Source organism: Malaya genurostris, chromosome 2 (genome assembly GCF_030247185.1).
Source record: "Malaya genurostris strain Urasoe2022 chromosome 2, Malgen_1.1, whole genome shotgun sequence".
Classification (NCBI taxonomy): Eukaryota; Metazoa; Arthropoda; class Insecta; order Diptera; family Culicidae; genus Malaya; species Malaya genurostris.
In genome coordinates, this window is record NC_080571.1 from 138,294,673 (window position 1) to 138,307,122 (window position 12,450).

General features: G+C 38.1%; 1 protein-coding gene across 15 annotated transcripts in view; it reads right to left on the reverse strand.

Annotated features, from left to right (window-relative positions):
* Nucleotides 1-12,450, reverse strand: part of LOC131430107 (regulating synaptic membrane exocytosis protein 2) — a 1,567,561-nt gene that overhangs the window by 774,824 nt on the left and 780,287 nt on the right. For all 15 annotated transcript variants that reach the window (XR_009229486.1, XR_009229487.1, XR_009229488.1 and 12 more), the window contains one exon: nucleotides 1,195-1,259. Coding sequence is in view for 12 of the 15 variants with exons in the window: in XM_058594797.1 (XP_058450780.1) it covers nucleotides 1,195-1,259 (65 nt within the window). In the remaining 3 variants the exon portion in view is untranslated. The remainder of the gene's footprint in view (nucleotides 1-1,194; nucleotides 1,260-12,450) is intronic.

Here is a 12,450-nt window from a genome sequence, read left to right on the forward strand (position 1 = left end):
TTCTCGAACCAGAAGTTGGACCTTTTATATGAGCCTATGTTCGTTAAAATTAGTTCAGCTATCTGAGATAATCATATGCATGTTTTGATCACATACACGTGCGCACACACATACATCAATATTGCAAAAAATTAAAACAATTACGCATTTGATCGAACTGAAAAAAAAATCATATCACCATCATACGTATTAAGATCACGATTGAGTTATTCTTCGTAGGCATTACAATAAATTAAATCTATTAGACGAATACATCTGCGAATGAATTATGGCAGCATTGAAAGAATAAAGGTAATCGCACCAATAAACGAGAGATAATATTCATATCGTCATCGTACCCGTACTCTGGATTGTTAAGCATAATGGAAATTAATAATTTCAATTTCATACACACAAGAAGTTACATTTGTGTGTTAATTTCCAATTAGTTTATTTAGCATTTATAACGGCTGTTATACAAGTTATACTCATTCGCGAAATTAACTCTCATATATTTGCAATGAATTGATGTATGTTTTCATAAGTAATTTTTCTAAATTATTATTTCATTGGGACTATGACTAAGAAACAGATTATTTTTATTCGGGAAAATTCGCTCTTTGTTACACGAATACTTATTAGGCAATGACTTAATTTTCGTTTCATTATTACCAATTTATGACACCTTCATTATCAAATTTGAAACCGTGAAACCGAATAAGTAATTAATATGAAAATTTCATTTTCTTTGCTACACGAATACTTATTAAGCAATGACTTAATTTTCGTTTGATCATTACCAATTTATGACACCTTCATTATCAAATTTGAAATCGTAAAACCGAATGAGTGATTATGTAATATGAAAATTTCATTCGACAAAACAAAAGAAGTGTGTTAAATTTAAAGAAAATACTAATTTCTAATATTGCATAATACTGGAAATTGAAAACTAATTTTGAGAACATCGTATTCAACGCGATAGAGATTAAAATATTTCGAAATGCATATTTATAGTTCGATTTCCTTTCAACAATTTCAATTGAAAATTATGTTTTGGTCGGTTGATGAAATTGCGATAGATATTTTATCTGTATGAAATCCAATTGCATTTTTCCAATCCTATTGTGTTGATAGAGTTTTATCAAAAAACTGGCGTTATACATGGTACTATTGCAGATGTGATTGTATGTAGTACATTCAATGTATTTATACCGGAGTTTTAGGAAGCTTCCGTCTGGTTGGTGATGATGGCGACCGATCAGCAACTGATTCGATATCTGTAAAAAAAACAAAATACTATTCGTTTAAAACATAAAATGTATATATATGTATATATATATATATATATATATATATATATATATATATATATATATATATATATATATATATATATATATATATATATATATATATATATATATATATATATATATATATATATATATATATATATATATATATATATATATATATATATATATATATATATATATATATATATATATATATATATATATATATATATATATATATATATATATATATATATATATATATATATATATATATATATATATATATATATATATATATATATATATATATATATATATATATATTTATATATATATATAATATATATATATATATATATATATATATATATATATATATATATATATATATATATATATATATATATATATATATATATATATATATATATATATATATATATATATATATATATATATATATATATATATATATATATATATATATATATTTGGAACCTATCCATCAAAATATATAAATATATTAGACCCGTAAATTTTTATTTTGTCCATTTCCTTGTTAGGGTGGATACAAAAATCTATAAATATCGATAGATTTTGTTATGAATCATAACTTTTGAACCACTCGGCCGATTTTGCTAATTTTTGGATATGTTGTCAATAAATGCGAATATTGTAAAGTTGAAGCATATTGTTTGAAAAAGTCAATTGAATAACTTCCCAACGCTTTTCATGGTTTGCGACCAACGGGCACTATGTCATTTTATATTTCTTTCTAAAATCTGAAAATCAGCGATGCGTTATTTTTTGTTTTTGAGTTAATTTTTTTTGAATTGTTCAGTCTTCGTTGTTTGCGACCATGCTCTTCATTTATTGGTGGTGATTATTCTATGGACACATTCTCACCTCTTTATCAACACCATATGTGTGTGTGTATGTTTTTATGTGTGCAACAAATATTGTCACTCATTTTTCTCAGAGATGGCAGCATCACTTCTTACAAACTTAGATTTAAATGAAAGGTCTCATGGTTTCATTCAAAGCTCCTGAATTTAATTTGGATCCGAGCTCCGGTTCCGGAATTGCAGGGTGACATGCTTGAAAAATGTGAAATTATAGGTCAAAAATTTCAAATGAATTGATCATGGTCCTATGCAAAGTTCCTGATTCTAATTTGGATCCGACTTTCATTTCCGGAAATACAGGGTGAAATGCAGTGATGTCCGAGCACAGCACACGAACTGCTCTGTACCTGCTGTGTGTGCCTATGAAGCTCATTTGCTGTGCTTTTTCGAACCATACTCATGAGGGTGTGCTAACAAGAAAAGATAGCCGAATCGATAGAGATCGTGGCTCGTTCAATTACAAAACACGCGAGCTAGTTGAAAGCACGCACACGAATTCTGAAACACACGCTCGTGTGCCTTGTTGCTACTAGATAGAGAGTCGTGTGCTTCGTAGAACCAGCTCGAGATTTAACTGGTGTGCTGGCTCATCTGCTGGCTCATGAGCTGGATGGGGGCTAGCACGTGAGCTTACTCATGTGCTGGCTCATGTGCTGACTTGAGTGTCCGCTCTTGTCGTGTCTCTTGTCAGTAGTTGGACTACACAAATCAATATTATTGTCAATCCAAATGATTAGTGGTTTTCACATGAGGTGAAATTCTTGTCAATACTCGACATTTTGACTATGCTATCGATAATGAATAATCGTGTGCATTCAAATGGGAATGACGTATTGATGAAGGATTGTCAATACTGAATATTAACTATAATATTGCCTCATGTAAGAGCTATTTTGGTGAATACCGTTTCAATATTTTAACTAACGTCTAAACATTCGAAGGAGAATTATATGTAATGGTAAACAGTTTGTGTAGTTTCCACTACACTATCAAAAGAATTATGAACAACCACGTTTCAAACCAATTTTAAACAAAAAAGTACCTGTGTGTGTTGTCAGAGACATAACTGGATGTCGTGAAAACGAATAAAACTGACACGATTTCTCTTATACTTTCGAATTCGAATTGATAGTTGATCGATTGGGTGAATTGTGAAACTTTCCCCCTTTTTACGCGATTTCGTTTGTAACTTTTTCACAAATGGGCGGTTCAAACGGTTCCACATATAGGCACTTATAGAATTTTTACGTCGATTATCTAATTTCGGATTTGCATATTTCATTGAAAGAAACTATTAAGATGCTGAACAGGATTCATTTCTGCCTTTTATAAGGATAAAATTGTGGAATTCTCTACGATACTTAGCACAGTTCGGAACAATTTTTCTCGAACGATTTTCGCAGAGCGAAAAGTGCGCGAAACAAATAAAATTATTTTGGATTTTCACTGAACTGATGATTTTGACCTTCGATTTGCAAAGAAGTAATCTTAATAGTTTTTTAGATAACACTTAGAGCCATTAGAACAGCTGATTTTACATAATGTTGTCTACTTTTCGTTTTCTTTCTTTCCAATGCAAACGACCAGTAGCTCTGCTGCCTGACGCAATCGCTCTTGTTTGAATTGAAACTAGCTTCGCGAACAAACCGCAACACATCCGCTCGCAGTGCCAAATGATGCCAAACTGGTTTTCGTTCGACACGTCAGAAAAGACATTGCACTTCGTTGCAAAACAAAAAGCGTTCTGTAAGTAGCAGAAACTTTACGTCTGCTTAGCGGTTCAAATTGAACTGCCGAGTTTAGCACAAAGCAGTTCAATTTGAACTGCTCTGCACTGATGAGTCAAAGACGAAACGTAAAAATAATGAAAACGGTTATGTGCCCTAGCACAAAATTTGGCTAACCCCTAAATGACCATACCTGCATCGGCCAGAAATAGTCGAAAACACGTTTTCGTTCGACACGTCAGAAAAGACATTGCACTTCGTTGCAAAACAAAATGTGTTCTGTAAGTAGCAGAAACTTTACGTCTGCTTAGCGGTTCAAATTGAACTGCCGAGTTTAGCACTAAGCAGTTCAATTTGAACTGCTCTGCACTGATGAGTCAAAGACGAAACGTAAAAATAATGGTTTAATGCGTCTTCTCACCTTGACAACCGGAAGGCAAATGAGAACTACCTGTGCGTTTCTTTTTTCAACCACGCAGAAGGTGCGCTCTCCGATGCCGCTGCTGGAATGCGTCTGCGTCGATCGCAGACGAGTAATTAAACCACGGTATGAAAGCTCTTTTGAAGTAGTTTAATATGTAAGTAGTCTCATCTGCACCTTCCTGCGCCTTTTGATAATAAACAAGTTAGAATTTTATTAAATAAAACATGAAAACCTGCTCTATTTCATTTAACTGCAATGATAGCAGCATAGTATGTGTAGTTTTTAAAGATGAAAAACTAGTTGTGTAGTTTTTAAAGATGAAAAACTTTGTATAACATGAAAAACACACATAAATTGAAAATATATATGTTTTCTTACAAAAACTGTTTTCTGAACACCCTTTTCAGAAAATACATTATATCATGAAATACACTCAAGTTACGGGAATAGTACCTTCAGCAATCTTATTTGAAATTACTTTCTGCACAATTTTGTCGAAGTAACTTAGCCCCTATGTTGGCCCTGAGCTAAAATCAAATATTTATCTCACTTTTAGGGGAACTAATCACATAAATAAAATTTGCCAAAAGACAGTGGATGCTACAACGAAGCAAAACTTTTATATATTGCCTAATGAAATAAACGTATCTATAAAAAAAATATATATACCAAATTCATGATAAAGAGGGTTTAATAGAAATAGTGCACGATAGTAAATCAAGCTTGGTATTTTTACACATTACAAGTAGGTTTAGAATTTTCCCTACACAAAAATTTCAGAATTGCGGAAGCAAATGATGTCCTCATGGTAACAACCAAATCATATATATAATAGGGCTGAAAAGTCACCACTTGTGGCTGAACACCCAATTTAAATCCTAATAATTTAATTTGAACTCATATTCCAATAAATAGTTATTAAAAAAAACAGCTTGGTATTAAAACAGTCTTTTGTTTCTATAATCAGTATTCAAAATGTTGTTTTCGTTGTATTTGCATAGCATATTGCTAGTGCGTATTGAACTTCCAACATCTACACATCATAATGTTTTAATGAAAACTGCATGGCTGATAATCATGAAAATGCTCATTCATTCATTCATTCATAATTTTCTCATATTTTGTCGTGAATAATGACGTGAATTATTATTCAATATGCCGTTCAGGCACTGTTTTATATTGCCCAAGAAAAACGGTTCATTTTTGCAGCAATGTTTGATCGAATGGCTTCGATTGTGCTCAGACAATCTGTGAAGAGGAAATAATGGTTTGGAGATAATATGATGACTACACTCAAAATTTCATGAACTGCTGCTAACTATGCTATATAAACAGATGCAGGTTCTTGAAGCATAAATGAGGCCGAAACATTATCATTGAATATACCCAACTCTGGCGCCTCTTCAATTCGTGATCCGTCCGTGTAAAATATTTTTTCAGAATCAATATGCCTGAGCTCACTTGAAAATATTTTTATGATTTCAATCGAGGGTAGGTGATCCGGAATTCCAATTGTATGGATGTGTCGATAAATAAAGTTGAGCCAGGGATATTTGTTAGGCTGACACGGATGGGAATATATCTTGAAGGGTTGATTCCCTGTGATATATGATAATTATACTGTCATGAATCTTGTTTGAGATTGAAGCTCAACTAGCCTTATTAATAACCAGGGGATACAGTACCTCACATCTTACTAGCAGTCATGATGAAAGCTCCCAAACCTTTCAATGGAAGAACTCCCGCCAGAACTTAAAGGCTCATTGTATGTGTCGAATGCATGCAGCCTAAGACGATTCGCAAACATCGATATTGAGTTCGCTCTAGTTTGAGAATATGAGAGTTTGCAGCAAGCAAGGAACGAAAGCAAATGCATCCTTATTTCATCACAGAAAGTATCGTTGTCCGAAACAATTTTATAAGATCTGCCTGAAGAGCACCCCACGAAGATCCTGTTATTGTTCGAAGAAAATTTACTCTTTGTTGGCATTTTGTTATCAGATACCTAATGTGTCCTCCCAACGTGAATTCGGAATCAAATCGCAATCCGAGGTATTTAAAAGTCAAAACCTGCGCGAACATTCTTTCCATCATATGAAGGTGAAGCACGATCATGCTTTCTTGAAAAGACGAGCAGCTCTGGCTTCTCCGCAGAGAATTCAATTCCCAGATGGACAGCCCCAACGGACAAGTATTCAAAGGTATCTTGCAATGGTTTTTGCAGTTCAACACCAACTGAAACCACGTTATCATCTGTCAATTTTCTTAGTGTGCATGGGTTTACTAGACAGCTGTCAATGTCGTTCTAGTAGAAATTATATAGGAGCGGACTGAGTCATAAGAATTGCGGTATACGCATGTAACTAACTCTGCATGTTGCAATATTACCATGCGAAAAATACATGCGCTGCTCAGTCAAAAGGTTGTGCAAATAATTATTTAAAACCTCTGGAAGTCCATGATAATGGAGTTTGTCTGAAAGCACATGATTTTTTTTATTCAATAATATAATTTTTAAGGCACACTGCTTAAGCTCTAAGGTGCCAAGGGCTTTTTCAATTTTTATTAACGACTAACTTAAAACTAGGATAGTAAAAACGGATAATGTTGTATTGGGGTCGCAGTGGTCGACTTTGGCAGATCCAGCCTTCAGCTGGCGATCGGCACCGGCCGGTGGATGGAATATGTCATGAGTCTTCCAGATGACGTTGGCCGCATCGTTCGGTCCGTGTGGGTCCGCGGGAAACACCCCCAGGTTACGAATACCCGGCGGGTGGCCCGCATGACTAGAGCGGCCTTCCGTGGGCGATGATGGTGATGTTAAATAAGAAAACGAAAAAAATATAGAGAAGTAAATATTGCAGAAAACGAAGTAAAATGAGGATATGGGAACGAAATGACTAAGAACGACAGAGATCTAATTAGTTGACATCGAGAAGGAGAAGAGACGGGGAGGGGGGAAGCGAAAAGTTTAGTGACAGCAAAAAGATCTTGTTAGTTCCGATGAAGATGGTGGACAGATGAGGAATCGGGATAATCAGCGAAAGTTAGTGTCGAACCTGCAGTTGAAAAATTTTTCTTAGCCACAGTTGAAACAACGTCGATAAATAGGAGGACTCTCTAAGCCAGATGTAACAGATTACACTTGTATATTAATGTGTTTGAGAAACTGGTATATCAGAAGCATATATGAACTATCCCGACTCGCCAATACATCCCGAACCGGATCTTCAGGCGGTCTACCTCGGGCTCTGAGGGATTCCAGTAGCTTCGACCTGGCGTCGCGATACTCTACGCACGACGACATGCTCGATATCCTGATAACCGTCACCACAGGTGGAGAGCACGTTCTCCACGATCCCGATACGCCGGAGATGTGCGTTAAATGTATAGTGATTTGACATGAGCCGTGACATAATGCGAATGAAATCACGGCTCACGTTCATCCCCTTGAACCAAGGTTTCGTCGATACCTTAGGGATAATGGAGTGTAGCCATCGTCCTAGTTCGCCATTGCTCCATGTAGTTTGCCAACTTTCGAGTTTTCTGACGAGAATTACTGAAAAATTCATTGAAGCAGATTGGTCTTTCATAAATATCACCTTCTATTGTGCCCACCTTAGCCAATGAGTCTGCCTTTTCATTGCCCGGAATGGAACAATGCGAAAGGACCCAGACTAACGATATTGAATAAGACCGTTCAGATAAAGTTCTCAAGTGTTCCCGTATTTTCCCCAGGAAATATGGGCGATACTTTCCTGCCTTCATTGCCCGGAGAGCTTCTATTGAGCTTAGACTGTCCGTGACAATGAAGTAATGGTCTTTGGGTAAGGTTTCAATGATCTCGAGGGTGTACTGAATAGCAGCTAGTTCTGCGACGTAAACTGAAGCCGGATCACTGAGTTTGTACGAAGCGGTGATGTTCTGATTGAAGATACCGAAGCCTGTGGACTTGTTGATGTTTGATCCGTCAGTATAAAACATATTTCCACAGTTTACTGTTCTAAATTTGTTATTAAAAATATTAGGGGCCACTTGAAGGCGTACGTGATCCGGATTTCCACAAATCTCTTCCTCCATGGATGTGTCGAAAAACACAGCAGAATCAAAAGTATCCAAGAAATGAGCACGGTTGGAAACAAACGAAGAAGGATTAATATTCTGAGCCATGTAATAAAAATACAAGGAGATAAAACGGGTTTGAGAGTTAAGCTCAATTAACATTTCGAAGTTTTCAATCACCAGAGGATATAAAATGTCGCATCGAATGAGCAAACGATATGAGAGATCCCAGAACCGGTTTTTCAATGGATGAACGCCCGTCAGCACTTCGAGGCTCATCGTATGAGTCGATTACATGCAACCCAAGGAAATACGCAAACAACGATGGATTCTTTCCAGCTTGATGAAATGAGTGTTCGCCGCGGATCGGAAGCAAAAGAATCCGTATTCCTTCACGGACAATATCGTTGTTTGATACAACCTGATAAGGTCTCCTGGGTGGGCACCCCACCATGATCCGGTTATTGTACGAAGAAAGTTGATTCTCTGCTGGCATTTTTGTTTCAGATACCTAATGTGACATCCCCGTGTGCCTTTGGAGTCGAACCAGACCCCGAGATATTTGAATGTGAAGACCTGAGCTATGTTTTCACCCCCTAGTTGAAGCTGTAGTTGTGCTGGTTCTCGCTTTCTCGAAAATACAACCAGCTCAGCTTTCTCCGTAGACAACTCGATACCCATCTGAAGAGCCCATAATGACAAGTTGTCGAGAGTATCTTGTAATGGTCCTTGGAGATCGGCAGCTTTGGGTCCTATAATAGACACAACGCTGTCGTCGGCAAGTTGTCTTAGCGTGCATGATGTGTTGATACATTCATCGATATTACTTACGTAAAAATTGTATAAAAGGGGTCTCAAGCATGAGCCCTGAGGAAGACCCATGTAGCTAAATCGTATTGTCGACAAATCACCATGCGCGAAGTACATGTGTTTCTCAGACAATAGATTATGTAAAAATTTATTCAAAACTGGCCAAAGACCATGCTGATGCAGCTTCTCAGAAAGGATATTTATAAAAACTGAATCAAAAGCCCCCTTAATGTCTAGGAAAGCTGACGCCATTTGTTCTTTACGAGCAAATGCCATTTGAATTTCTGTTGCGAGCAACGCAAGACAATCGTTCGTTCCTTTGCCCCTGCGGAAACCAAATTGTGTATCTGAAAGTAAGCCATTAGTTTCGACCCAATTGTCTAGACGGAAAAGAATCATTTTTTCGAACAACTTGCGGATACTGGAAAGCATAGCAATCGGCCGATACGAATTGTGATCGGAGGCTGGTTTCCCAGGTTTTTGAATGGCGACAACTCTCACTTGTCTCCAGTCGTGTGGGACAATATTACCCTCGAGGAACTTGTTGAATAAATTCAGCAAGCGTCTTTTGGCGGTGTCAGGCAGATTCTTCAACAAGTTGAATTTGATTCTGTCTAACCCAGGGGCCTTATTGTTACATGACAAGAGCGCAAGTGAGAACTCTACCATCGAAAACGGTGTTTCGTTTGTATTTGGTGTCGCGGCGCGGGTGATCTTCTGTTCCGGAACAGAGTCTGGGCATACTTTTTTTTAGCGAAATCGAATATCCAGCGGTTGGAATACTCCTCGCTTTCATTCGTGGTGTTATGATTGCGCATTCGTCGGGCTGTGTTCCATAGAGTGCTCATAGATGTTTCCTTTGTTAAGCCGTCTATAAACCGACGCCAGTAACCGCGATTCTTGGCTCTAATCAAGTTCTAAGTTTTAACGTCTAACGCCGCGTAATTCCGGTAATTATCAGGTTTTTCTGAATATTTTATACGCGGAGGCTCTCTCCGCGTTTAAATTTGTGCACTCCTTGTCCCACCATGGGTTGGGAGGACGGATGTTAGTTTTTGCACAGGGTACACGTTTCGTCTGAGCTTAAATCGCAGTATCGAGAATCAAGCCAGCCAAAAACGTGTACTCTTCCTACGGAGGAAGTTGAGTTCTTTCAAGTTTCTCAGATATCGAGGTCGCATAGCTAATCCAATCAACATTTCGTGTGAGGTCATACGAAACATTGATTGTCTTCGATGGTTTTGAGCCGCTGGTAATTGATATTACGATCGGTAGATGGTCGCTACCGTGGGGATCAGGAATTACCTCCCACGTGCAATCCAACCGTAGCGATGTCGAGCAAAGGGATAAATCCAGCGCACTTGGTCTTGCTGGTGGTGCAAGAATCCGTGTCATTTCTCCCGTATTCAAGATTGTCATATTGAAGTTGTCGCAAATATCATGGATCATAGCTGATTTGCTATCGTCGTGAAGACAGCTCCTTCCCGTACCGTGTGTGAGTTAAAGTCTCCTAAAATCAACGTCGGTGCGGGAAGGAGCTCTATGATATCACTGAGCCGCCGATGCCCAACCAAGGCTCTAGGAGGAATGTAGATGGAAGCAATGCAAAGGTCTTTACCTTTGATTGTAACATGACATGCGACAACTTCAATACCTTGTATCGAGGGGAGGTTAATTCGATAAAAAGAATAGCACTGTTTGATCCTCAAAAGTACTCCTCCGTAGGGATCATCTCGATCCAGGCGAATAATGTTAAAATCGTGGAAGTTTAAGGATATTTCAGAAGTTAACCAAGTTTCGCACATTTCAAATTATTTACTAGAAATTTAAGAGAATCTATTTTTGGGATGATACTTCTGCAATTCCACTGTAAAACAGTGATTAGATCCGTGACCTCGGTGGATGATTTAGCCATCGAAGGATACAATCGCTGAGAGAAGGGGCCAATTTGCAGTCAACTGCTTCAAATATGTTTTTACTGTTGGCATGAAAGCAATTAAAATGCTTCTAAGAGGGTCTGAAATATTGAAAGTTGTAAAAATCCAGTCCACAACATCAGAGAACTTGATAAGTCCAGCACCTTGTTGTTTCTCTGGTGAATTTTCTGGGACGCTTGGGGATTTTGTAGTCCCGGGAAGTCGTGGGAATTGCATCTCGGAATTGAGTTTTCCGAGACCAGGAGCTTTTTGCTTTGGTGGTGTGTCCCGATTCCCGTTAGCTGTAACTTTTCGAAGCCCTTCGGAAGACACCTTCGAACCCTTACTAGGGAGCTTATGAGAGGATTTATTTATTCTTTTTCTACAGCTATGAGGGACCGCCGAAGATGGACCTTCCAAAGGGTCATCAGAATCGCTCTCGTCAGTTGACAAGCAGGCATATGGGTTCGTTGTCTGTTTAGGAGGGGTGGCACTTTTAAGCATCTCGGCGAAGGAACGCTTGGAGTGCTCCTTTAGGGAACGCTTCATTCGATCACCTCGCAGTTTGTACGCAGGACATGCCATTATATCATGCGGATTCTCCTTGCAGTAGAGACACTTTTCAGCATCCTTACCGCAAGAGCCATCTGCAGGAGCCTCCCCACATTTAGCACAACGTGGCTTATTGCTGCAATGGGTAGCTGTATGCCCCAGTTGTTTGCAATTAGTACAATTTATTACTCGAGGTACAAAAAGACGAACAGGCAGACGAACCCGGTCCAAGAGGATGAAGTTGGGCAAAGCCGATCCGGCGAAGGTCACACGATACGAGTCTGATTGGGGATAAGACTTTGTTCCATCCCCTGCGATCGATACTGAATGCAATCGCTTGCAGTCCAGTATCTTGACGTTCTTAAGTGAGGGGTCCTTAAAACAACCCGCCCCGTACTGAAGAATGTCCTCGCAAGTCAAACTCGAATCGGTAACCACACCGTCGATTTCGACTTCGCGAGCTGGCACGTAGACGCGGTACTCCAGCGTAAAAGGATCCTTTTGAACAAGCTCATTAGCCTGTTTTGAGCTGGTAAACAGGACCCTGAGCTTGTCTGGACGTATCCTATCAATACTTTTGATGGTATTATATCGCGATGTCAGGTCCCGCGATATTTTTAAAATGTTAATTTTTTTTCTTTCGATTTGGTCCAGAAATAGACCGCGTAAGGCCCGGCCGGTAGTGCGAGCCCATCCGGATAGCTCTTTATGCGAGACTCTTTACAGTCACGGGAAGTCTCCATTTGATCATCGGGAACGGGGAGGTCAGGATTA